Source organism: Perca flavescens, chromosome 16 (genome assembly GCF_004354835.1).
Source record: "Perca flavescens isolate YP-PL-M2 chromosome 16, PFLA_1.0, whole genome shotgun sequence".
In the NCBI taxonomy this organism is placed as follows: Eukaryota; Metazoa; Chordata; class Actinopteri; order Perciformes; family Percidae; genus Perca; species Perca flavescens.
This window is the reverse complement of record NC_041346.1, coordinates 16,649,576-16,675,142: the sequence shown is the minus strand read 5'-3', so window position 1 is coordinate 16,675,142 and position 25,567 is coordinate 16,649,576. Positions and strand designations below refer to the sequence as shown.

The 25,567-nt window shown below is 40.3% G+C and overlaps 1 protein-coding gene across 1 annotated transcript in view; it reads left to right on the top strand.

Annotated features, from left to right (window-relative positions):
* The first annotated feature begins 4,819 nt into the window (after positions 1–4,819).
* Positions 4,820–25,567, top strand: part of gnaz (guanine nucleotide binding protein (G protein), alpha z polypeptide) — a 28,681-nt gene continuing 7,933 nt past the window's right edge. The window contains exons 1-2 of the mRNA XM_028601294.1: positions 4,820–5,049; positions 23,487–24,813. Of these exons, the coding sequence (XP_028457095.1) occupies positions 24,091–24,813 (723 nt within the window). The 5' untranslated portion in view covers positions 4,820–5,049; positions 23,487–24,090. The remainder of the gene's footprint in view (positions 5,050–23,486; positions 24,814–25,567) is intronic.

The following is a 25,567-nucleotide window of genomic DNA, read 5'->3' as shown; positions in this document are numbered from 1 at the left end:
GAGAGAGAGACATCATGGCTTTCAAATGAGCAAAGTGGCAGTTGGTCAAGGCCACACCCCTACTCTCCACCTTGCCCCTCCCTCTTCTTCTCATCAATAGGTACAGACAAAGAAATGGCACATACTAAGGAAAGCTCATTGTGGGACTGGCTCTAGTGGCTGTAATTCTACACCAAGGCTGAATTTTGGGAAAGAGACTTCAGATACAGTATTAGGGCACCACTAAGGCCTATATAAAAGCATCCAAAGAGCACCATGTCATGGGACCTTTAACAGTGTACAGTACAGTTTGGCCACTAGATGTCAGCCTTTCCTTTAAGAAAGGTTGGATGACATACACAGAAGGGCAAAGTCCTTTTTTTTGGGGGGGGGGGGTGTTTCTAGTCTTTTTGCCATGTTCCCATTTTCTATGAACAATTGGTTGGTGCTGTAATTGATGCAGGTACCACATCAGTTAATTTGATGCAGGTCTTGTTTGCAAAATGTATATGTATAGACCAAGATTGTGAACACAGATATTACCACACAAAGAGTTTGCCCCCATCGTCTTCAGTTGAGGAATGGAGAGCATTACACATGTACGATGTTACACATTGTGTACACTTACTGGCACTGCTAAATGCTTAATTTCTTTAGCTGATTTAAAGTAACATCTGAACTGGCTCAATGGAGAGACTGAGTGCACTATCAGTATTGTCTTAGCTCTGCAGAGAGTTCCAACCTTCAGGTCATGTGGTTGTGAGTAGCAAAAACCATTATGTACCATTTCTTCTGGTTCTGCAGGGTCGTAGGCTCTGTGAATTACTCTTGAACATGATCCTAATCTAGCAATGTAGGATAACATTTCCACTAAGAATATCTGCACTATCTATGAACAGGTTGTGTGCAAAGTTTGCAGAATGCAGTGATAAACTTATTGGTTACTCTGATATTTGCAGTGTTACTTACTCCAAGTAAATGCATGTTTTTAACATAGGTTGCTCCCTTTAAACACTTACTTGAAGTGAAAGCAGCAGGTTTGTTTCAGCTATTGTGTTGCAGTGATAATTCCAAACATATCTTCAGGGTAGGATGTTTGGTTTAAAATGTGGGCACAAGCACAAATCGCTTTGGCACAATTCTGTATTTCTTTTTTGTTGTTGTTGCTTTCTTTAAAGAATTTTCCTGCATGATGCATTTGTGCCACAAGATCACCGGATGTTTTGTGACATGCCTCCCACTCAGGCAGGTATCATCCCTGGCCCTGGAACACAATACTTAAACACCAGTGACACATATTCCATGATTACTATCAAGGACACCACTGACAAAAGCAGAAGTGATGTTCACATGTCTGTGCTGTGCACTGATCCTCAAATGGCATTACACTGGCTGCTGATCTCTTTTCCCACAGCAAGTATAGCTCATGCGTAAAAAGCCAAATCCAAAAGCAAAAAGTGCCATCACAGATAAATGGTGTTAAATTGCAATGTTTGCTGAATTGAAAAGAGAGAAGCTGGTGACAGAATCTGTAGCTGGCAGTTGAGACAGGAACTCTGCAGCCTCACTTTCCCCTTCCTCTCAAGCAGAGTCAGGGGGTGAACGCCTGTTTGAAGCTCTCCCCCTGGGCTCCAGGGTTCTGTGGGATCCGGGTGTGCTGACACTGTTAGCACGCCTGATATGAGAGCCTGATCAAAGCTGGCTCATTCTGCCTGACCGATTTCCACAGGATTAAGGATTAGGGAGACAGGAAGCTGGGAGAGGCACATAGACAATCTGGGAGAGACAAAGAATGGATAGTGAGGGTTATGGAGAGTGAAAGGGATGGAAAAATGTTAAGAAACATCTTAAGAAAACATCTTAACATCTTAAGAAACTAAAGACAGAATACAGGCAGTGAACAGATTTACAAAACAAATAAACCAGTTCACTAATAAGTAGAAAAAAAAGTACAATCAAAAGTTTTCTGTAAAATATGACTTTTGGAGTTTTTTAAAAGACAATGCAGCTTTAGTTTTCCTGGCTGGACCTTGTGGGAGATGGGTCACCTTCTGTTACCAACCAAGTTCTCCCAGAGGACCAGGCTCATCAAGTGTTAATTCTGATATGTAGCTGGGATACAAACCCTGCTTCTGCAGTTTTGCAAACAGGAAAGGGAATCTGATAGTAGTTTAAATGTAAAAATAAAAAGTCACAGATAAGGTTTTTAAGGTCACCACATGAGGAAATGGCTTTTAAAGTGCTCATATTATGCTTTTTGGCTTTTCCCCTTTCCTTTATTGTGTTAGATCTTTTTGTGCATGTAATAGGTTTACAAAGTGAAAAAGCCCAAAGTCCACCCCAAAGGCACTTACCATCTCCAACAGAAAACACTGTTCACGAACTGCTCCAAACAGCTCTATTGTAGTCCAGCCTTTTCTTCAGAGACAAACGTGCGTCACTTTGTAACACACGTTACAGTGCTCGCCTAGCTGCTAGCGATGCACACCCTCATATTCTGCAACTGACTGGGTAGAAGTCCTTACCTAGCTACTGCGCATGTGCGACTCCCAACAAAGATGGAACAGAAGTGTGATGCCTCACTCAGCAGCTAAAATGGAGAGCTCAACACACAGGGTGAAAAGAGGAGCTGCAGCAATGTGCAGTACAACAAAAATAGAGTGTTTTTTTAAACTTAAACCACATAAATCTATTCTGGTTCAAACTCTTAATACAATTATGAACCTGAAAATGAGCATAATATGAGCACTTTAACTGAAGGAAGCAAAGACTGAGCACCTTTTATCATTAATATCAGAATCAATTTCACATCCCAGTTATTATTCTACCGGGTTAATGTTGCTGGATAGGTTACCAGTAGAGTCTTAATTGTGAGGCTAGTTGTTAAAAATATTCTAGTCACGTTAAGTCATTCTATTGTCAAAAGGGATTTTTGTGATTCTTACAAAAGTGCTCTTCAGTGGACTGTAGCATCTTTAAAGTAATAGGAGACCAAAATAAAAGTCCGTAAGCTAGTTACCAAAGTGAGGTATAGTGGTTGTTAAATGGCGTATCATCATCGCCTGTAACCATCAGGACTGATTGTTGCTTTGTATTTCTATCAGCCTAATAGATCTTCTCATTCAGGACAGAGATTGATACATTTTATATTCAAGGACATCAAAAAATGTGTAATGCTTCTATCGCACCTTTATGTCCTGTGTGATTTGGTCAGATAGATCGTCACATGTTTGACATCTGAAGGTGAAACAACAGCTATTGAGGCTACAGTAAGTGGAAACAACCTAGTTTTAGAGGAAACAACCTAGTTTCAGACCCAAGGCTACCGTACATGACTCATCTTCTCTGAGCATGTATTTTATGTGTAATAGAAATGGTGTCCTGTTAACTGTCAGATGTGTTTAAATGTGATTGATACAGATAGGGACATCCCAGTGTGGGTTTTTTGGTGGTTTTGTGTCAAGTGTCAGTTTCATGCACCTGACTTAACATTATGTGCACTATGGTCGGAGGTTTCTGTTTGTTGTTTCTCATTTTTGAGAAGTTCAGATAGTTTACCCTGCACTACCAGCGAAACAGAGAAAATTTACGTTTCTGCAGTATTAAATGGCTGCTAAAGAGGAAGAGACTGTATGTTGAGATTGAGCGTCTGTCTAAGGTAATTAATGATTACAGTGAGGGAGAAAGTGACAAGTAGAAAGAATGGGGACAATACACCACCTGCCTGCCAGACCAGATTAAAAGGGCTAGATGAAAGGTCAGGGAGAGGCAAAGTTCTTCACCCCCACCAGATGTGCGCTTGCTCTGGCCTATAGCGGATTAGTTATCTCACGGTTCATGATACCAAGGTTGGTGTCCAGGCAATCACATTACACTACACACCCTGAGCAACTTGATCTGGGGATTTTTTTCCTGTTGTACTGTGTGTGTGTGTGTGTGTGTGTGTGTGTGTGTGTGTGTGTGTGTGTGTGTGTGTGTGTGTGTGTGTGTGTGTGTGTGTGGTGTGTGTGTGTGTGTCAGGAGGAAGGGAGGAGTCTTTTTACACACTGGTGGCATCCATAATGACAAAGCGATAATTCACATCATGCTCCAGCAGTGCGATCATTACGTTTCCATGTGTTCTCTAAGGCTGAAGTAAAGCAAAGCATGTTATTTTTTTGGTTGTTCCCAGAGACTAACAACAAGTGCAAGAGAAATAAAACACCCATACCATTCACACCCCATGGCATGCTGCCTCATTTGTCCGAGCATCTATCAGTTCTTGGTTATAGCCAATAGCAATAAAGGAAGTGGTCCTACTGTCACAGAAACAGTTGGCACGGAAACAGCGCATTACACCATCGTCCAATCCCCCTCCCATTCCTTTGTCGTCATTTCTCCCATCCCCTCCCTTCCTCTCCTCTCCAGTCCCCTCCTCCTCCTCCCTCTCTCCCTATCTTGTATGTTTTTTCAGTCATCAATGAAATCACAACCAATCCTGCTGCTAGACAGTCAGCAAGCATATAATACTTTAAGAAACAGATCTACTCACTGTATCACTTCCATTCTAGCTGGCAGGGCTCATTTCCATAATGGCCAATGTATATTTTATCATTAACGCATGAAATAAAGATACACTAGATGATGTAGCTGCCCCATCAGAGCCTGTTTTGTCTCTCACTCTCTGTTACTCTCATGATTTAATCCTGACCATTTCCCCCTTCTCTCTCTATCCCTGCTGACTCCTCCCTTCATTTCTGTCCTGCACTCCCTCTCTCTGCCTCTGTCTCTGACACACTCAAACACACGCACACATATATACACGCCCTCCACCCCCATCGCTGCAGTGTCTCAACTGCCTTGGAGCAAACAAGAGAGGATATAGAACGCAGACGTTAATAAGACAGAAAGAGGGGCGCTGAAAGAGAAAGAGAGAGAGAGATGTACATGAGTGTGTGTGTGACCCTGTAAATATGACAAAGATATGAAGATGAAGCAGCAGGACTAAAGGTGGATTGCACAGAGCCTTTCTCTCCCTGCAAGGGCTTGTCTGCAGTATCCTTTGTAAATGGATGCTGGCTTGTGAACACGGTAAGACTGACTATTCTGAAACAGACACAAAGCTTTTTTCTACAATCATGGCAAGGCTGTAGTTGTTTGGACACAGAGAAGGAGCAAGATGCTATTTCATTTAAGCCATTCTATGGCAGACAAATGTGTTTTCTTAATAAAATGGGGAAGGTGATGTACAGAGATGGCACCAAGGCAGGCAGCCTGTCCAATCCCCTCCTCCACCCTGCTAGCTCTGTGCCAACGGACGCTGCTATCATATGCTTGCAATTTGACTCATCATCTCCCCAGAGCATCCTTGATCCTCATAGAATGTTTTTATCTGAATGCCGTGCTAAGTTCATGTAATTACTGTATGTTGGACAAATGAAGGATGCATATGTGTGTGTGTGTGTGTGTGTGTGTGTGTGTGTGTGTGTGTGTGTGTGTGTGTGTTTGTGTGTGTGTTTGCGGGGTTTGCGGTGTATGTGTCTGTGCTCGGTCCAGGCCATAAGCTATGAAATTGAAAAAGGGCAAATGAAAGAGTAAAAGCACACGATAAGTACTGTAAGACATTGACTGTGAATTTGCAGTGTGAGGTGGTCAAATCCCGCGGAGCTCACTGGCACTGGAATAAGCGGGCAAATTGTGGCCTGACAGCGGCAGAGGAACGTTGTAGGATTTGCCAGTGAAGCTTTCTGTCAGCTGTTCTCATGGGAAATTTACATCGACATTCATTAATAATCTCGAGCAGGGATTTATTGGTTAATTCGTGTCTGTTTGTGTCCGTTTATGAATGTAAATCTTGTGAAAGAGTGCAAGGGGAAAAGAGGTAGGGAGAGTAAAACAATATGATTTGTTACATTTTCAGTTTCAACAAGCCAAATTTCATATTTTTTACAGAGCGTTACTGTATTTTTTTCAATGCGGGTTGTAATTTGTTGTGCAGCATCAGGAGAACATATGTATTTGTGCATACTGTATAAGTGATTATGTTACATGCTTGAGAAAGAGAGAGCGAAATAGAGAGAACTAGTGCAGGGAGGGGTTGAGGGGCTGGGGGGGTTTAACAGTAGTGAGGCAGATGGGGCAGAGGGGCGGAGGTTGATGCAGCAGAGAGCAAAAGAGAGCAAGAAGGAAAGAGAAGATTTGGAACAGATTGGATGAAAGAGACGGGGGAAGACCGTGATAATTTCATGGTGGTAGAAAGACAGCACTTTTCTGAGCATGTGACACTGAAAGAATGCTGGATGTGTCTGTGATAGTTCCAGCAGCAGCTCACATCGAGGCCTGAAGACATCTGTGAATCAAACGCAAAGATGGAGGATAAATTCCACCATGCCTTTATCTCTTTAGCACTACTGATACCAAAATGGATCAGGAATTTTGATACTTTTGCTAAACCTGTGTAATGTTGCCTGATTGGGGTTTGTGAGAAAACGCAAAACTGGATAGGAATATTGATCGCTGTCATGGTATACTGCTGACAGATTGGAATTCAGATAATTTGTTTTTGCAGCAAACAAACCATATTTTTTTCAGGATGTGTAACTCACCATTAGCTAAGGTGCATCATGTTTAATTTATTTCTGATACCACATGACCATTATTGATAAGTCAAATGAATTAACATCCATGTGTTTTTCAAGTATAGATGATTTAAAGCGCAGTAAACTGATGTAGTGTTGTCAGTGCAATCAGAGCAGTATTGGTTTCTATAAAACTTCAAAGGGTCTGAGTTGTGATTTAAGGTGGTTACCAAAATGTGCAGATACCTAATTCTTCATCATGCCATCTCAAGGGAAGATGCATGTTGCTTCCATTTCAGTTATTGTGAGGAAAACAATTGGTGGCCTATAATATCACAGCCAGAGTCAGAACTGGTTGCATGATAATATATGTTTTGCATGCAAACGTCATTTTGCAGGCAAGATGGTGTCTGTGTTTTGCACCCACAATTCAGAGTGTCTTTGATGATTGTGTCCAGGTGTGATCTTGTTCTCCTCTTAATACCAATTACTACAGTCACTTGTTGACCACTAGAAGACAAACCAAGATCACATCCACTGTGACAAAAGCTCTAATCAACACTAATTATTTTGTCAAAAATGTCAGTTCTTCTGCAACCTGTCAAAAAATGTCTAGAGGTCACTGATGGCGTTGGCTTTGAAATGATGGATGAGGAGGTCCATTGCAAAATATAAAGGTTAATCACACGCTTACATAATGGACATTTGCTAGGTTTTATACGAACAAACACACATATACACGTACTCACTGAACACTGTACACACTGAAAAATGTCACCATACTCTTTTTCAGAATTTTTGAACCTAATATTGGAAAAAATACAATTGTTCTGATATTGACTAAGTGGTTTTGTTAAGCCAAATACACAAAACGCAACATTAATTCTTAAACCAGTAGAATACACATCAGAATAAATTAAGCATAAAGCCCCTTCCAACAGCATCAGCAGCTAATGTTTTTGTTCTTTTTGTTCCAATGGTTATTAATGCACTATGCTGCCATTCAAGCAACCTTTATGCATATAAAACGAGAGCAATAGTGTGACAAAACCTATGCTGAGTTGACCTCCTTCCACCTCCTTTGTTACTTCCTACATCCACTCCACTGGGTGACATAATGGCAGGGGACAGCAGGGACAGACTGGGTTTTAAAGTGACAGAGGCTGTTGAGGTAGTTGCTCTTGCACTGAGGAGGCCAATGCCACCGTCCAGTACACTTTTAGCCATCTTTAACCTTTCAGGTAAGCACACAGACGACTTGGACAATTAAACTCAGCTCTATTACAGTTAAGTACCAAGGGGGCCAAGCGTACAGTAGTTCCCTCGGCAGCCTATTTAATAAAATGATTAATCTAACATGTCACTTCTTTCCTGGAGAGGGAGTGCCAGAATTACCACGAGTCTTGTACATTTAGTAGTTGTGAAAATTAACATTCAAATTAATCTTATAGAGTCAATAAATATCCTATAATATAACCATAGAGGAAAATAACGTGTACATCAATTTCAGGTCTGCTTTGTCACTCTGTATGTTCAGACAGGGCATTGCTCTGATTGAGCTGGCTCAGCATTTGTGTTTGTTTGGGTTCTTTAATCCTTGCCAGGTAATGGCACAAAGTGTCATCTCCACGCGGCTGTGAGAGACTGTTTGGCAGCCATTTCTTTTAGACAGGCGCTGACGTATAGAGGACTAATAAATGACTTAACAGTGAAGCATCAGTGAGGAAAGCTGTCAGCTGAATCAAACAAAATCTTTGGGCGGGGCTATTTGAATGAGTAAGGATTAAGTTATCTTTGGGTGTTACATGAAATAACGTCAGCCAAATTCATCCCTCTTTTTCTCTTTGCCCTCCTTTCTAATCTTTGCTGGTAGTCACATACAGGGGCCTGTCTGTTTTCCTCAGGCTGGCGAGTGAGAGAGCCTTCCTTCCAACACTCAAATCTGAGAGGGCAAAGCCGAGGGGACAAACAGAGCAACTTTGTGTTCCATTGCACACACATAACAGTGGTCATATGACAACAAGGCGGTGGAAGAGAGGGAGGGGGGGATGATGAGGGAGTGTATGGCCTGCTACCCACTGTTGAGGGATTTTGGTCTATACTGAAAGAAATGAAAGGAGTGTGTGTGTTCATGCCTACATGTATTTATCTACATGTACATTATGCGATATTACTTCAGGCTTTCTGGAGTATAGCCAAAATAAATCAAAGTTTATAGCACAACAATTAGCTTGTTTTGATGAGGGCATGCAGGTCTGCCTTTCCAAGAAAATACCTGAAAGTGGAGTGAAGCTGGTGGTGTGACTCTTTCAGTCCACTGCTGTGGTCTTGTAGAGAAATCAATTCAGATTTCCAATGTTTAACATGCAGTATAATGGCCTTTCTCTGTTTGAACAGGTGACATTTTCTCATATCTCCCCACACATTCATCCTGTAAACACAATACAGTCCAACTCTGCTGGGATTGTTGGCTGGCATCTGTTGGAGGCTTGGCAATATAGCGACATTATAGGCTACAGAATTGAATTAAAATATATAGGTGTGGCTTTTTTATGGATGGTGATTTCATCATTAGGTTTCATCATTGCAAAATCACTTCAAGGGCAAACCGCCTCACTGCAATATGTAAGATATTTTCCTCTTTGTTATTCCTTTTACATCTACTTCATCATTGCCTCTTACAGCATATATTTTACAGTGCTGAAAGTGTTGGTTAATGGCTGTTGCATGTGCTGCAGGATGAATTAGTTCTCCTTTTCCTGTTGCAGTTATCAGAGGAGCAACTGCAGATAATGTCTGTGGGTTGTAGAAGCCTGAAAGTGTTCGTTACCCACAATTTCCTTCTGTTGCAGAAAGCATTTATCTTATCTGTCATGACCCAAATTAATATAACGATGGGGTGTTTGAATGAAGAATAGACAGCTCATAATACTAACCTGAATTGCTTTGATCTACGTGATAAACGCTATCGTGTGAGAAGTTATCTCCATGACAGCAGAAAAATATCTGTGCGCACCAGAAGCAAAAGATTTGAACAGATAGATATCCAAAGACTTACACTTGCGTGTACACCAGTGCACACACGCACGTGCACAGATGCACGGGCACTCATGCACGCACACACGAATGCACGCACGCACGCACACAAGACTCTAATGTCCACTTTGTGCCATCTTATCCCTTCACATCAGACAGCCTACCCATAGCTCAGCCTGTGCACAAACATGCTATTGTCATCACTGTCTGGCCTTGTGACTCAGTGTGACCCGCTGGATTGGAGAAGGGGGAACACAGCCATTGAGATCAGGAACGTTAAACAGAACATTATCACAAAAAAGCATCTAGCATAGAGAGGACTGCCCCCCCACCCATCCCATCTCCACCCTTTAAACAGCCCACTGTTTTGGGGGAGTAGAGAGGAGAACACTGCCCATCATTGTTTTCCATAATGAATGAGTAGTGTCCTCACATGTGTACAGTATACAGGCATCTTTCTCTGAAGGCCGCATTCAGGACAGCATGTCGGTACTGATAACATGAAGTGATAGCACAAAATGTTGAACAAACAATTGTGAGAAATAAATTAGGAGTTTACAATAACTAGGTTTGAATATTTACTTTATTACACAGCCTTGTTGAATACTCAATTCTGTATTCAATCAATTCAATTGGTCAATCACAGCATTCTACAGACTGTTGCTAAGTATAACAGACCGTTGCCATGGATGGAGTTCTGATCATAGACTCTGGAGGATCATTTTACTCCAAGCACAAATAATGGTCCCTGATTTTAATTTACCAGCCGCAATGCTGGTATTGTTTTCAAATTGTGAGTCTGTGTGTGTGTGTGTGTGTGTGTGTGTGTGTGTGTGTGTGTGTGTGTGTGTGTGTGTGGGTGGTCCTGGGGACACCTGTAGCAGAAACTAACACAGAAGAGGATTTGAGTACATTGTGTCTATATTTCTGTCTGTCTGCAGACAGATTTTGTCACCATGATAGCATCACAACCATGCAAGATGCTGTCATAAAACTTTACAGGTGTGTAGTTGAGATCAAAATGAAGGCAGAGTTTAGTGAAGGAAGTAGGTAAGGGGTCATTGAATGGCACATGAATTTGAAGTGAAGGTGCTATCTGACATTATAGGCTTTTAGACACCTTCCCCCATGAGTCTTCTTGTTGAGAAATCCTAGAGACAAAGTTGCTGACAGGTTCATTCTTGAGACTTTTTGACAGCCCATTTCAAAGTGTATTTCAAAGTATTTTTTCAAAGTATTTATAAGAAAGATAACCCCTTGAGATGAATCATCTCATTTTCGAGGGGGTCCTTAAAACAATTAAACAGAAAATACAAAACACAAAATACTGTTTTACTATAAGTATTTACTGCGTAAATGTGGTTAACCTTGTTCAGCCTGAAGACAAGGTCCCCTGCTTGTTCAATTTTTATTCTATAGTCCAATTTATTCTCAAAGAACAGATGACATACAAGGAGACATTTAGTGTTGGAAAATAGACAGAATTATTGTAGGAACATTAAGGCTAGCACGGATGCCGCCGATCAAATGTTAAATCTAGCATAAAGTGGCGAAAACTGTTGAAAAGGGATAATGATGATCACTCTGCCTGCGACCTATATCTCATATGATTCTGACCTAGGATGTGGCAACCACAAAGCTCTAACTCATCACACAGACACAGGCCTTCTAGGTTGGAAGACTTCATTTATTTAATTCCACTGAGAGACAGTAAAAGCATGTATTTCGGTTACTAGCAACAAGGCAGTATATTTTTCAAACGCATCACATGATACAGTGTTATTTACAGGACATTTATCTATCATTCTGCTGCTAGAAGCATGAAATTGATGGTCTGCCTTCTGTCCCAGATTCAAACAATGATACTGTTGCAGTATATCCAGTCTATAGACACAAAAAAACATTCAGCAGATCGCCCACCTATGATTTTACAGTTCTTTATGTCCTTTGGAAAGTCAGAAATCTCACCATAAACATGGACTGTTTTGTGGAGCTGGATTTTTGGCATGCATGTACTGTGATTCCATTCTGATCACAGTAAGTCAATCTTAGTTTCTGTATTTGGACTTTGGAACTGGAATACATCCACCTTGTTTGCTACTATTACTAATCAGTTCACCATGCCATTACCTATTTGTTCTTAGTTAGAAAAAATGTATCTAGTCATACAGTAAATACGGTGTGGTAAAAAGATTATCAGGCATATTGAAAGAAGTTAAAGGACAACAGACCTTTTATTTATTTATGGTTCCCATGTTTAGGGTGGCTAAAGGATTTTGACAGATTAATGTTATAATCACAAAAGTAGCCAGCTTCATTTCATCAAAAACTCCCATGGTGTGCAGTATTAGCTCCTAGATGTAGGAATTCCTGGAAACCTTGCCAGACTGGTAACATCTCCAGTATTCTTTCCAGTAGCTCTAGCCGAACTGATTTAAGACTCCTCTCGGCTCTACTCTGAGGCAGTAGGCCTCCTCAAGTAGATTGGAGTTGGGATAAGTCAGTGAACACAAACAAGAGCATGATTAAATAGTACTTATACAAAAAAGGTTGGGTTATATAACTGCTTTTACTGCTCCTAGCTGTCAATGGTGCTGTCTGTAAAATATATAAATGTTTTTAACAACATAGCAGTTATGGCATAATTTATTTTATGAGAAATGTCCTGGTTATTCTGAGTTGTAACTGCAGCCCTTTAAAAAGTTGCTACATGTTATGTGCAGATATACAGGTTGCGGATGAAATATTACAAATCTCAAGTTTACACAGAGTTTAATAGATGTATATGTCCCCTCTATCAACTGCAAAAACCCCCCAGAATTAATTCAGTTTCTTTTTTCCATTCTTCATAATTGAGTCTACACTGTCAATATTGACACTGACAACCAATCAAGATACGACGAGGCGCCAGTTTATAAGGTATACTTGTAAATAATGCGGTCCAATACAATAACCCTGCGATAAATCCTTACTTTGTCAATTTTAGTTTTGTTGATAATGTGTCAGACAGGTGTTGATTTGGCTCTATGGTCAATTTAGAGGCTGCCCTTTGTTGCTGTGTTGCAAATATAATCTCCTCCTCATGTGCATACAGTACATGAGAACATCATGTACCCCCAAACAATTACTAAAGAGCTACTCAAATACAACATGTATCCTATGCTCTTTACGTTACACATCACTTGATGCCTACCTGTGCCTATTCTGATATGGATATCTAACACTGCCTGAATTCTTTTGTGACTTAGTCGAGGCCAACTGATTTTCAATACCATAGTATCATTATTAATATAAACACAACAAATTATGCCTCTCTAAATTTATATTTACATAGTGGTACTTCTTGTCTGTCTTCGCCATTCTCCGGGGAGGGAGGGGTGGATGTTGTGGGATGATTGTTTATGTTTGTGTTTCTTGTTCGTTCAGAAGAAACCAATAAAAATAATTGAATAATAAAAACTTACGTCGTCCTATATTATAAGGACAATGTGAAATCTGTAAGTGGCCATAATCATTATGTCCACACAATGTTCACATACAAACTATAAACAGATACAACTCACACTATGATGCCAACAGATTACTTTCGTATGGCTATGTTGCTCGTGAGGCTTAAAGTGAGTTTGAGCTCTAAAGACTTAATTTGATTCATGTGCAGCCCATCAACCACAAAGACGTTTTGGTCCACAATATTTAGCTTATTACTGCAAAGATTGAAAACTCATGACTTAAGGCTATAATGGAATTTTTGTTTAGAATGAAAATAAAATCTAATATTTCTTCCCGAACAAAAGGCCAGTACTTTTAGATTAATTCTTGCAAAGTTGTAATCTGTTGCTTTTGCTTGATGCTACTGACACAATACTGTTATCTTACTCTCTTCAATTATTCTAATTTTATTAATTTGGTTTATTCGATTAAGTTCAAGCAAACAGTAAAATTGTTTGTTTGCAGCTGAATCCAATTTTGGTTCCATTTGTTTATCCATTAATCAGGCACAAAGCAATAAAGAATACTTAGGGGTTTGATCTCTTTCAAAATAGGCAAATTGTAAATTGGAAGTCCTGGGAATATTTACAGCTACAGTGTTTTATTAAAAGGCAAGAGCTGCTAGAAGATGTCTGCTCCCGATTTAATTTTTAAAAACCTCCAGTGATTACAGCCTGAACACTGTAATTGCTTTGTCAATGACTAACCAAGCAGTGCTAATATATCCAATATCTAACCATCACAAATAAATTATTTTGTGATTTACTTTTGTAGGTGTCACACAAGAGTGACGTTCTTATGTTAACTTTTTTTGCAGTTGCAGATGATATGATATATGTTTTCAGTGTGATGCTGTTGACAGTTGAAACAGAGTTTAAAATGTTCATCCCTTTTAAAGAAATGCTAACACCCATGGAAATGTCAGTAGTGCTGATGCACCGCTGTAGCTCAATAACATCAACACAGCTCCAAATTATCGACACAAACCCATTTATCGTGAACTGCACCTTTAGGATCAGCAGCCTTATTCATGTGTGCAAATCCACTTAAGAGCATTTTAATCTTTACATTGCCTGTTCTTCCCTGGTACATTTCAAATCAGTGCCCTGTGTGGAAAAAATGCCAACAATCATGTCTATCTGAAAGAGGATTAGTCTGCCCAAGTATCCGTTTACTAGATTTTCTGTTATATATGCCTTCATTTGGTAATTAAAGCTTTCCATGTAGTAATTTGTGACCTTTTAGTGCAATCATCAACTATTAGTCACATTCTCATTTTTGACTTTTTTGACGTCAACTCTGTCCATACAAGTCTTATCTGTGACCTTGTGGTGACTGTATAAGCTGTTGAAGACAACTGTAGTTGAGGAAAGCATGCATATTGATCGCCTGATATTGTCTCACTAATGCATTGCTTATTCAGTGCCTTTGTGGCATCACATAAATGAATAATGTCTCTCCAGCAGAGTTTCTTCTTCTCTGCTCGGAGGGCAACTTTCCATCCCAGGAATCTCACAAGGCTATTTTGATGTTTGTTTTTATCAGCTGATGTCTATACACCTTTTAGTCTAAGATTTTTATTTTTTAAATTGCATATAGTTTGTATGGACAGTCGGCAAAGAGGTTTGATCACAGTTTCACTCTAACTGCTTAATCTTGACACAGTAGCAGGATTTAGCACAGATCTGGGGATTAGCTACTGTTTCACTCATGGGGTTTCGGATATTATTGTAAGAATCAATCTGCTTGATTCCAGTAAAGCTCTGACATTATGTGACACTGACCAGACAGTCTCAAGTCTTTCAGTAACCTCCCTGGCTCCTCCTCTGGCTGCCTGACAGCCAGGGGAAAGCTAGTCAGAAGCAGGAAGCAACCTTTTAGCCACTAAAACAGCTGCCTTTGATGAGAAAGCATAAGACCTGTACAGCTGATCATAAGGCATGTGAGCAGTTTTGTTTTCTGTGTGCATGTACTGTATGTTAGTATGCTGGAGGGAGTCTAACAGCTGCAATACTTCTTTATGCAATGTCAACATCAGTAAGACAGAGATGACACTGTGCATTTTATTACTATTTATATAATATTTTTGTTTACTACACAATGCAAAGTCTGTTGATGCATGACTTATGGTGACACAAAAAGTTCAGTAGGTCTGCAAACTCATGGGGCAAATGGATATGAATTCCTGTGCAGTCATCAAAGCGTCACATTTCCATAGCACCATACTGTTCTGAATAGTCAAGGTTAAATTGGCCTTACATTGGCCTATTCTGTGTAATGTAATCTAATGAGAATACTGAATGTAACATTATTTTTGGCTGGACCACAACAAAGTGGGGCCAAACCTATAAATGCAAAACTCTGTCCCTGACTTACTGAGTGATTGATTGATGAAGTTACACCATTGCTTGGTAGAGTAATGAAGTTTCCCTATTGGCTGTTGCTCTTTTAAAATAGGCACAAACAGTTGCCAAATTGCCGGTAGATGCCAAGAAATGTTGAAAGTGAAAATAAGACACTGAAGATTTTGTGTAATATAAACTGTGCCTAAGCTTGTATGAACAAAGTGGCCTTATTTTATTCCCAAAACTCCAAGAGCCTTGGTCACCAATGAAGCGTTTGTGAAAATAGATGCAAAGTTAACTTGCATTGCAGAGAAAAAAACTAATACATCTTGACAAATTGCAGCCTTAAAGTGAGCACAGGCTGCAGTCTAACTAACAGGAATTATGCTATCTATCAGTTTGTGTGCCCACCAAACAAGTTCCCCTTATTTGTTTAGGAGTTTGTCAGTCAATAACATTACTTGATTGTTCAGTATTACTATCCTGTTACTATCCTGTATTAAAAAAAAAAAAACGAAAAAAAAAAAAATATATATATATATTAGGGCTGTCAAAATTAACGCGTTAATTTTTGCATTAATTTTTTAATATTTAACTCGTTAAAAAAAATTAACGAAATTAACGCAGCTGTGTTTGTTTACTTCATGTGGCGGCTGAGAAACGTAATACGTCTCCATAACAGCAGGCGGAGCTACTCTGTATTGTTGCCCAAGTAATGAAAACCGGCAGCTGATTGGACGAACGCGTCACATGGGTTTGTTTTCTCCGGATATTGAGAGCCAGACTGTCATGGCGGCCGTTCAGAATACGATCTCATATTGTACTAAAATAGTTCACTGAAACATGTTTCTGAAAACATTTTAAGCGAGAAATAGGCCGTGCAGTTGCTGAATCTGTCTTCATTTCAGCTCAACACAGGTCAGTTTAGAAGATTTTTGTCAGATTTTGAGAGACTTGTCACCTCATTCCGCTCACCATATCCGGGTGAGTCCCGACTTCCCTGCCGCCGACTGAACTCTCGGCTCGTTGGAGATGAACTGCGCCTCGCCTGTAAAGTAGACGAGAGCAGGCGACAGCAGCCGGGGACGGTGACAAAAATCTGCTCTCAAGTCAGACAGTTTCTAGCCGTTTCCAGCAGCCTTCAGCAGGACTAAATAAGCCAAATTGTTGCTGTTGTTGTTCTGAAAGATATTAAACATTCTGAACTTAGCAGAACCTTTCTTTGTCTGGTTTTTTCTTCATATTTGCAAAGTTAAATGATTTAGCATTTAAATATCCATTATTATAAGCTTCAGTCTCAATTTAAAAAAGCGATTAATCGCGATTAATTACAGCAAATTGTGCGATTAATTAGTTAATTTTTTTTAATCGATTGACAGCCCTAATATATATATATATATATATATATATATATATATATATATATTTTTAATATGTTAATATAATATATTAATATATATATATATATATATATATATATATATATATATATATATATATATATATATATATATGCCATCGCAAAACCCTGAAATTGAAAGAATATGCTGCAATGTGTACTTTGTTTAATGCAATTCTGTCGTAATGTGTATTATCCCTTTCGTTTGTATAGCAATGGCAGTGTATGGGTTGCACCATAAGGTCTTGAAGTGGCCTTTGTCTGAGAGCAGTTGTTATGCGCACCTTTCATGCAATATGTTACTTTGGTACACTTTAAACAAATACTACTGAGACCACTACAAAAGCATGCAGGTGAAGATTTAATAAACTACCTAGTCTATATCCACGACCTTCCACTTCCGGGATTGCCCTGTTGCTGCCGGAAATTCCACCGTATGTCCTTTTTTTTGACCGGATTTCCGTTACCTAACATTTCCTTTGTGTTGGAATTCTAAACTCCGGTGGATTTATGATGACTATGGTTAACTACTCCTCAGATCTCTGCAGGGTAAATTGAGACAGCTAGCTAGACTATCTGTTGAATCTGAGTTTTCTGTTGCACGACTAAAACAACTTTTGAGCATACACATGTTCCACCAAAACAAACCTTAGCATCGCCCATGACTATTTTGATTGGTTTAGAAATGCTAATAAACCAGAGCACATTTTTCTCCCATTCTGGAATGCTGTGTGGACTATAGCCAGGCCCTTCTCCGCAGCTCCGCAGCGTTGTGGAGGAAGATCTGGCAAATCAAGACTAGGAACAACCTGATATATAATTATATTATAATTATATATATATATATATATATATATATATATATATATATATATATATATATATATATATACAGTATATATATAGACACTACCACTGACTGTGTGTGACAGTGTAACAATTTAGCCACATTTAGCACATTAACCATACACAGCCATATACAGGGTTTCGACCATAGAAATAGAATAAGAGTAGAAGGGACATTCAACATAGTAGGATGGTCAGAGCGGCGGCCATTGCAAAGAACTGTGACCATTGTAACAGGCTAACTTCTGCATAAACTTCAGTACAAACCAACTTGCGAGAAAGCCACAGACTCACTCAGGTGAGGTTTTGCAACAAACGAGCAAAACAGGGGCAGGGGAAGAAGGGGAGCATGGGGACATTCTCAAACGAGTGAGTGTGACACACTTTACCGCCCCACTGGCGTGTGTTGTCACCATAACAACTAACCATAATCGCCATTTTCTCTTGAACTAGTCAAATGGCAATGGCAAACAGTTCAACATGTTCAACATTCATGTCTGAACACGGGTGCCAGTCCCCAGGTTGCTGTTCAAAAGTCCTTGGCCTGTTTAGCTGTGATGAATGGGCTATTTTCTTGCTTTAGTTGGTTTTGATGTAACTGATTTTGATGATTTCCTGCTGGTCCCCTGTTGAAGATGACAGTTATGCAGTGCAGTATTCTTCCTGCTGCCTGTCCACGGCAGGTTTATTCTCGCTGGAACACCTCATCCGATCCCTTTTTAAATGCAAGCCTGCTAACCACAGCTCTGACACACACACTGCATGCCTCATTCATAAAGCATTACAAGATGACTGAACAGGCACATGTGCCTTTCCCCTTTCTTTTAACATGGCGCACTTTTGCTTTTCATTCATAAAAGTAATAACTTTTTTGCATTTGGTCTTCCTCATCTCTGAGCACAAGCAGCAGTCATAACACAAAAAAAACCACTGCTTCAGAGCATCACATGCATTTTTTTTGTTCATTTATCTTTTGACATTATATGTGGATTAATTTAATTTAGTTCAAGTCATGTGTCTTCAGCGGCACACAGTGAGATTGATTGCACAGCAACACATAATGGATTTAGCACGCTTGTGTAGCTCTCTAAAATAGCTGCTATGAAATACAATTGAATGTTCTATATTCATGCTTAATAATGGCTGTACTGGCCTGGAAGTTCATTATCACAATTTACCTTGTGATGTGCTCACTCAGTCTGCAACCAGATGAGGGTAGACTAGCATACTTTCTCTTTCATTTACTCTTTTTTTAAAAGCTGTGTTTTTTCTGGCTTTTTAAATAAAATCAACTACCTGGTTCTCTTATCTTGTGTGTGTTGTGTTAATTGGCTACAAATATCCACACTATTTAAACACACTGGCATCTGTATACCATGTAATAATTTTTTCTCATAACACATTCTGTGCCTCTGATGGATTAAAATCACCACTCAATCTAATTTAATTGACCCCAATTTTAATAGCATTTTGTGGACTCAACAACTGCAGCAGGAAAGAATTTATTATATAACAGAAACACACTGTGACTAAATGTACTCATCTCTAATAAAGGGCAGGATTGTAATTATTTGCAGCATGGTAAATTATTAATAGGATATAGGCACCTGGGAGAGTAATGGGCAGTGTGCAGCAGGAGCTGTGAAGGAAAGGCAGGAGAGTGACCAGGCTCGGTCTAATCTTGTCTATCACATTACCTCAGGCCTCATGATGCATCGAGACGCTGGCCTCTCTCTGTGGCCCCCATGGCTCTACCTCTACTCACTTACTCTTAAAGTGACAGGTCTCTTCTTCTTCATACCAGAGCCAACTGTGTGATAGCACAGGTGTCCTCACTACACTGTCTTTTGGAAGATGGTTTTAGATATATGAGGATAGATAGAAGTTACCAGAGGAGGTAAGCCTGGAAATGTATCCTTATTGAGTAAAGGTGATGATACTGTAGGCACCATGTGGAATAGAGATGGTATGTTATTAGTTCTTGTTTGCATTTACAGCTATTTCAATTTTGAATTAGAAGAGCAAGCATGTTTATATCTTGTTGGCGCTTTCCTAATTAACTTTTGTTAATTCTTTTGTTGACATTTTTTAAAAGTTACAGGCCTTTCCTTCCACTGTGTTATGCTTTAGTTAGGGTGTCAGCAACAGACAATTTTTTCTTCTATGCAGTGTAATAGCATGGGTAGAATTATTAAAGGTCCTATGACATGCTGCTTTTTGGATGCTTTAATATAGGCCTTAGTGGTCCCCTTATACTGTATCTGAAGTCTCTTTCCCAAAATTCAGCCTTGGTGCAGAATTACAGTCACTAGAGCCAGTCCCACAATGAGCTTTCCTTAGTATGTTGCTATTGAGGAGGAGAGAGGGGGGGCAAGGTGGAGGGTGGGGGTGTGGCCTTGACCAATGCCACTTTGCTTGTTTGCAAGCCATGATGTCTCTCTTTCTCATGGGCGGTGTCAGTACCCAATCTGTGCCGCCTGCACAATCCGATGATAATACGACCTGCCCGATCTGATCCACGCTAGCCTCCACCGGGAAGCTAACGTTAGTTTAGCTAACAGCTAATTCAGCTAACCGCTACCCTTTTCTTTTTTTTTTTTTTTTTTTTAATAAATCTTTATTAAATCTCTATGCTACAAACAGTAAGAACAAAAAAAACAGAGTCATTAATACAGAAAAAAACATTAGAGCAGAGCCAGGGGGAGTTTCAAATAAATACATTAAAAATAGAGCATAACTGAATGGTTTTAGCAGCTTTCTTATTTTTTGAGTCATAGATGGTTTCAATGTACTGTTCCGTTTCCTTACCAAAAGCAGTAAAAGAAGGTTTAGAGTTACTAAATTTGGCTTTGAGAATATGATATATCCCTAAAATGATCAACAAATTAATTAGGTATATTTCTTTCTGTTTTTTACTTTTGTTGTCATGGAAACCAAACAGTACATCTTTCCACAACAAAGAAATAGAAAGAGATAGGCTAACCGCTACCCGACGGCTAGATTCAGCCAAAAATAACGCTAAGTCAAACTTAATGGGAAAAGCAGGCTACAGCTAAATTAAGACTTTACAGTAATAACAATAAAGACAAGTATTGAGTGATTGTATTTTAAATGAGCACAAGTAAAGTAGAACTGACCTAACAGCTGTTACATATATTAACGTTTATTTTCAAGTTTTATTTTGAGGGTCTTTTAAAGTTAACATGCTGTCTAAGCTAGCGGTTAGTCGAATTAGCTGTTAGCTAAACTAATGTTAGCTTGTCTGTGGAGGCTAATGGCAGACCGCTACAATCAACTAGCGGTTAGCCAAATTAGCCGTTAGCTAAACTAACGTTAGCTTGCCTGTGGAGGCTAACGGCAGACCGGTATTATCACCTAGCGGTAACTATTAGCTAAACTAACGTTAGCTTCCCGGTGGAGGCTAGCGTGGAACAGATCGGGTAGTGTCGTAAATCCTCAACAGCGCATGCGCGAACATCTTGCACATGCACAGAACGGATCGTGCAGGCGGCACGGATCAGGTACTGACAGTGGGCCAACTTTTCTGGGCGGGCAAAGCAGAGAAAGGGGAGGTAACCTTGCTTCTTATGACCTCATAAGGAGCAAGATTCCAGATCGGCCCATCTGACCTTTCATTTTCTCAAAGGCAAAGCAGGATACCCAGGGCTCGGTTTACACCTATGACCATTTCTAGCCACTGGGGGACCATAAGCAGGCTGGGGAAACTCATATTAATGTTAAAAAACCTCATAAAGTGACATTTTCATGCCATGGGACCTTTAAAACAAATGCAATGTGGCCGGTTAGCTCAGTTGGTAGAGCAGGTGCACATATGTAGGTTTATTCCTCGATGCAGAAGGTCGAGGGTTTGAGTCTGACCTGTGATGGTTTTCCAGCATGTCTTCCCCCCTCTCTTGCCCCTTTCATATCTCAGCTTTCCTATCAAATAAAGGCAGAAATGGCCAAAAACAAATTTAATGTGATTATATTATACACTGATTTTGCACTGCTGGCACACTAACTCCTTAGCAATTATCTAAAGTGGTATGACTTCATAAAGTGTGAAAATGCAAGTGCTGCATATTTCTGAAATAGAAAATATTTTACACACAACTTATATGTTTCATAGGCCCTCAAAATCAGTGATGTGCATTAACCGGTTTGGCTCGCTATGCCATTTTGAGAGGGTAGTCAGGTGCCTGGAGCCAGGAAACAATGCTCTCCACTCTGTTTGTGTTGTGATGCTTTGTTATGGCTTTGTTCTGCTCTGTTTGTCCTCTCAGTCATTTGAAGAGCGGACTTCACTTACTGAGCTCTGAGAAATGCTCTCTCTCTCTCTCTCTCTCTCTCTCTCTCTCTCTCTCTCTCTCTCTCTCTCTCTCTCTCTCTCTCTCTCTCTCTCTCTCTCTCTCTCTCTCCCTCTCTACATGAGAGTTCTGCAGAGTATAGTTTCGCCAACAAATCTAGGCCACATTATGATTTCACATTTGTTACTCAGCCAATAGCATGCAGTGTTTCAATGTGCATCTATTTATCACAAAATCCCACGGGCATTCACTGCTCCAAATTTGTTTTTGCTTTAGATTCATCACATACTGTAAGACAGTTTGAATTCCTGTCCCCAAACTTAGAATTCTATATTTGTTTTATTAAAGTAAAAGCTCTGCCTGCTGAACAGAAAATGTATCAAAGCAGGAGCAGTATGAAACCAGATATTCTTCTTTTTCTGATCACACAGTATAGAATTTGAAGGATAACGACACAGATGTCTGAGCAAGGAGAAGGGGTTTTACAATGGTATGAAAGCGTGAGAGGCACCTGCTGGCTTGAGCCTGTTATTGTCCACTGTGATAGTAAATAAGCATTTCACATGATGCTGTTTTGCTGAGCAGCTCTAAGAGTAGGAGAGTCAGATGTGGTGAAGTATGAATAGGGGAAGATGCTGAGGAAACACATGTTATCATGTTAATTCTGCATCCATTTCCTTTCAAATAGTGAAGTTTATCTCAGCTTATTTCTATGCGAATGCACCTCAATCTGTTTGACCTTGATTGTGTATATAATGAATGTGTGTGTGTGTGTGTGTGTGTGTGTGTGTGTGTGTGTGTGTGTGTGTGTGTGCTGTGGTGTTAAATGGGTAGGCGTGGACAGCTGAGATTACTTTGGTTCAGGGTCTATGGTAACACAGGACTGCAGAGGGAGGGAGTTGGAGTGTACAATTGTAAGGGACAGAAATCTGAAGAGGCAGTATATACAGAAGGTAGCATGGCAATGGTTGAATGGGAATAGTGCAGGTTTGTATGCATGTGACTATATATGCTTTCATTGCTATTCAGTCAATTTAGATTTGATGAATAGTATAAAATGATTTGGGTTTGGTCAGTTTTTTTTATTCAATTCAATTAAGAAAACTGGTGTTACTGTCATGTCACTGTGTTAAGTGTGGAGCTTGACTAGAAGCAGGGGCAAACAGCAAGTCTGCCTCTCTATTGGTCTCTATACAAGCACAATGGTAACAAACCAGGTGACCTGTTTGTGTATGGATTAAACAAACATGAGACATGTTAACTCGTGAGCTTGATGGTCAACATATTTTTAAACTATGGAGGGAGCTACAATGCTAAACTGGGCTAATTACCTCCTTGCTCCAGCTCCTAATTTAAGTAACCGACGGTATTGATCCTTTCATCTCCAAGAGAAGCATTTCTTTTCTCCAAAATGTTAAAGTATTCCTTTACCAAATATGTTATGTGATGGAAAGTGATGAAACTGCTCTTATTTGTCTCATATCAAAGCATGCTATTCATGTCCCTTCTTTGTCTTATCTGTTGGTAGACTCGGAGGCCTTCAGTTGCTGGGGAGATATCCCACCACAGAAGAAGCAAAAAAGATTTCATCAGAAAGCAAAAAAAGCCAATGAAGAACTGAGGTGGATGGTTGCAGAAGCTACACAAAGGCAACGTACCAAAAGAGCCATGTGGGAGGAGAGTAAGGTGGTTTTGCTATTCGCACGCATCAAGCCCTAATACTTTGTCCACTGATACACGCTTAACGTTTCCCAGCCCTCTTCCAGAGCTTCTCCTCAGGGGGAGCCCCTGCTATGAACCCCAGCTCTGTTGGCTTCAGCAGGCAGTCCAACCTCAGTGCCAGGCGCTGTGTGGGCATCCCACAAGTCTGGGTTCTGCCCACACAGAACTCACAGACTGCCCCTGAACAAAAAGAACGAAATACTCCTGAGTCACTCCTTTGTGTGGTGGCTCTCCTGTCTAGTGTTAAATTGGTCTGTTGTGAAGTTTTATCTGCCTCTTCACCAGCAAGTTTAGTTAAAAGCCTCTCCAACTCTTCCACCAACTCCTTTTAGGTCACCACTTCGTTATAATTTGCTTTCCCATCAAGCAGCAGAACGAGTTCCTTTGTGTTCACCACGTGGAGGAGGACCATGGGATGCCGTCAGAGCTCGGAGGAGAAGGAAGCGGCGCGGCGCTCGCGGCGAATCGACCGCCACTTGCGCTCAGAAAGTCAGCGGCAGCGGCGTGAGATCAAGCTACTGTTGCTGGGCACCAGCAACTCAGGCAAGAGCACCATTGTCAAGCAGATGAAGATCATCCACAGCGGAGGCTTCAACCTGGACGCCTGCAAGGAGTACAAGCCCCTCATCCTGTACAATGCCATCGACTCGCTCACCCGCATCATCCGCGCCCTCACTACCCTCAAGATCGACTTTCACAATCCTGATCGCGCCTACGATGCCGTGCAGCTCTTTGCCCTCACAGGGCCGGCTGAGAGCAAAGGGGAGATCACTCTAGAGTTGCAGGGGGTCATGAAACGTCTGTGGGCTGACTCAGGGGTCCAGGAGTGCTTTCAACGATCCAACGAGTACCACTTAGAGGACAACACTGCCTACTACCTGAATGACCTGGACCGCATCTCTGCTCTTGAGTTCATCCCAACCGTAGAGGACATCCTACGGTCCCGTGACATGACCACAGGCATTGTGGAGAACAAGTTCACCTTCAAGGAGCTCACCTTCAAGATGGTAGATGTGGGTGGACAGCGTTCGGAGAGAAAGAAGTGGATCCACTGCTTCGAGGGTGTGACTGCAATCATTTTCTGTGTCGAGCTAAGTGGCTATGACCTCAAACTCTATGAGGACAACCAGATGGTAAGAAAAATCAGTTTAATGGGCCCACAGTGAATGTATGCACATGGAGACATGTATGCACTAACACATGCTTGCATGAGCAGCCAATCCCCCAGTTTGGAGAGGGGCGAAATCCACCCAATTAGCACATATTATACAAACATGCTCTCTTATTAAGTTTTGACACCATTCGTGAGAAGATGTGCAGCATTTATTTCTCACAATGGGTTGAGATAATTCAAGTGTATAAAACATCTCTTATGTGAGATATCTGACTTACTGCAATGATCTTAGACACGAATAATCTTGGTATCTAGAAATATTAAGAAAATATTCATTTTATACTTTTATTTACCATATGAGTTGTTTTTCATATAGTGAAAAAAGACAAAATGGTGTGATATACTACCAGACAAGTAAAATAAAAACGGTTTCACAGTTCTGAGAAGCAAAAAGAACACAAGGCTGTTCTGCTGTGTCATTTCCTATCTGTACATCCCCGTCGTCAACCATGCTGCGGTTACACAGATACAGGGATTATATGTTTTTCTTTTGATTACGCCATACACATATCATTTGCAAAAGCACTTTTTAAAGATAGTGGCTATTTGAAATGAATTAGGGGTATTTCCAAAATCATTTTTGAAAAATGCTGTTTGATAGTTACTTCTAATTAACTCAATAGTAATAATTTAAACAAAGGAAAGAGTTTGAACATTGAATTCAGCTTTAACAACTAGGGATTCAAAATATAATTGTTTCCCCAGCATTTCAT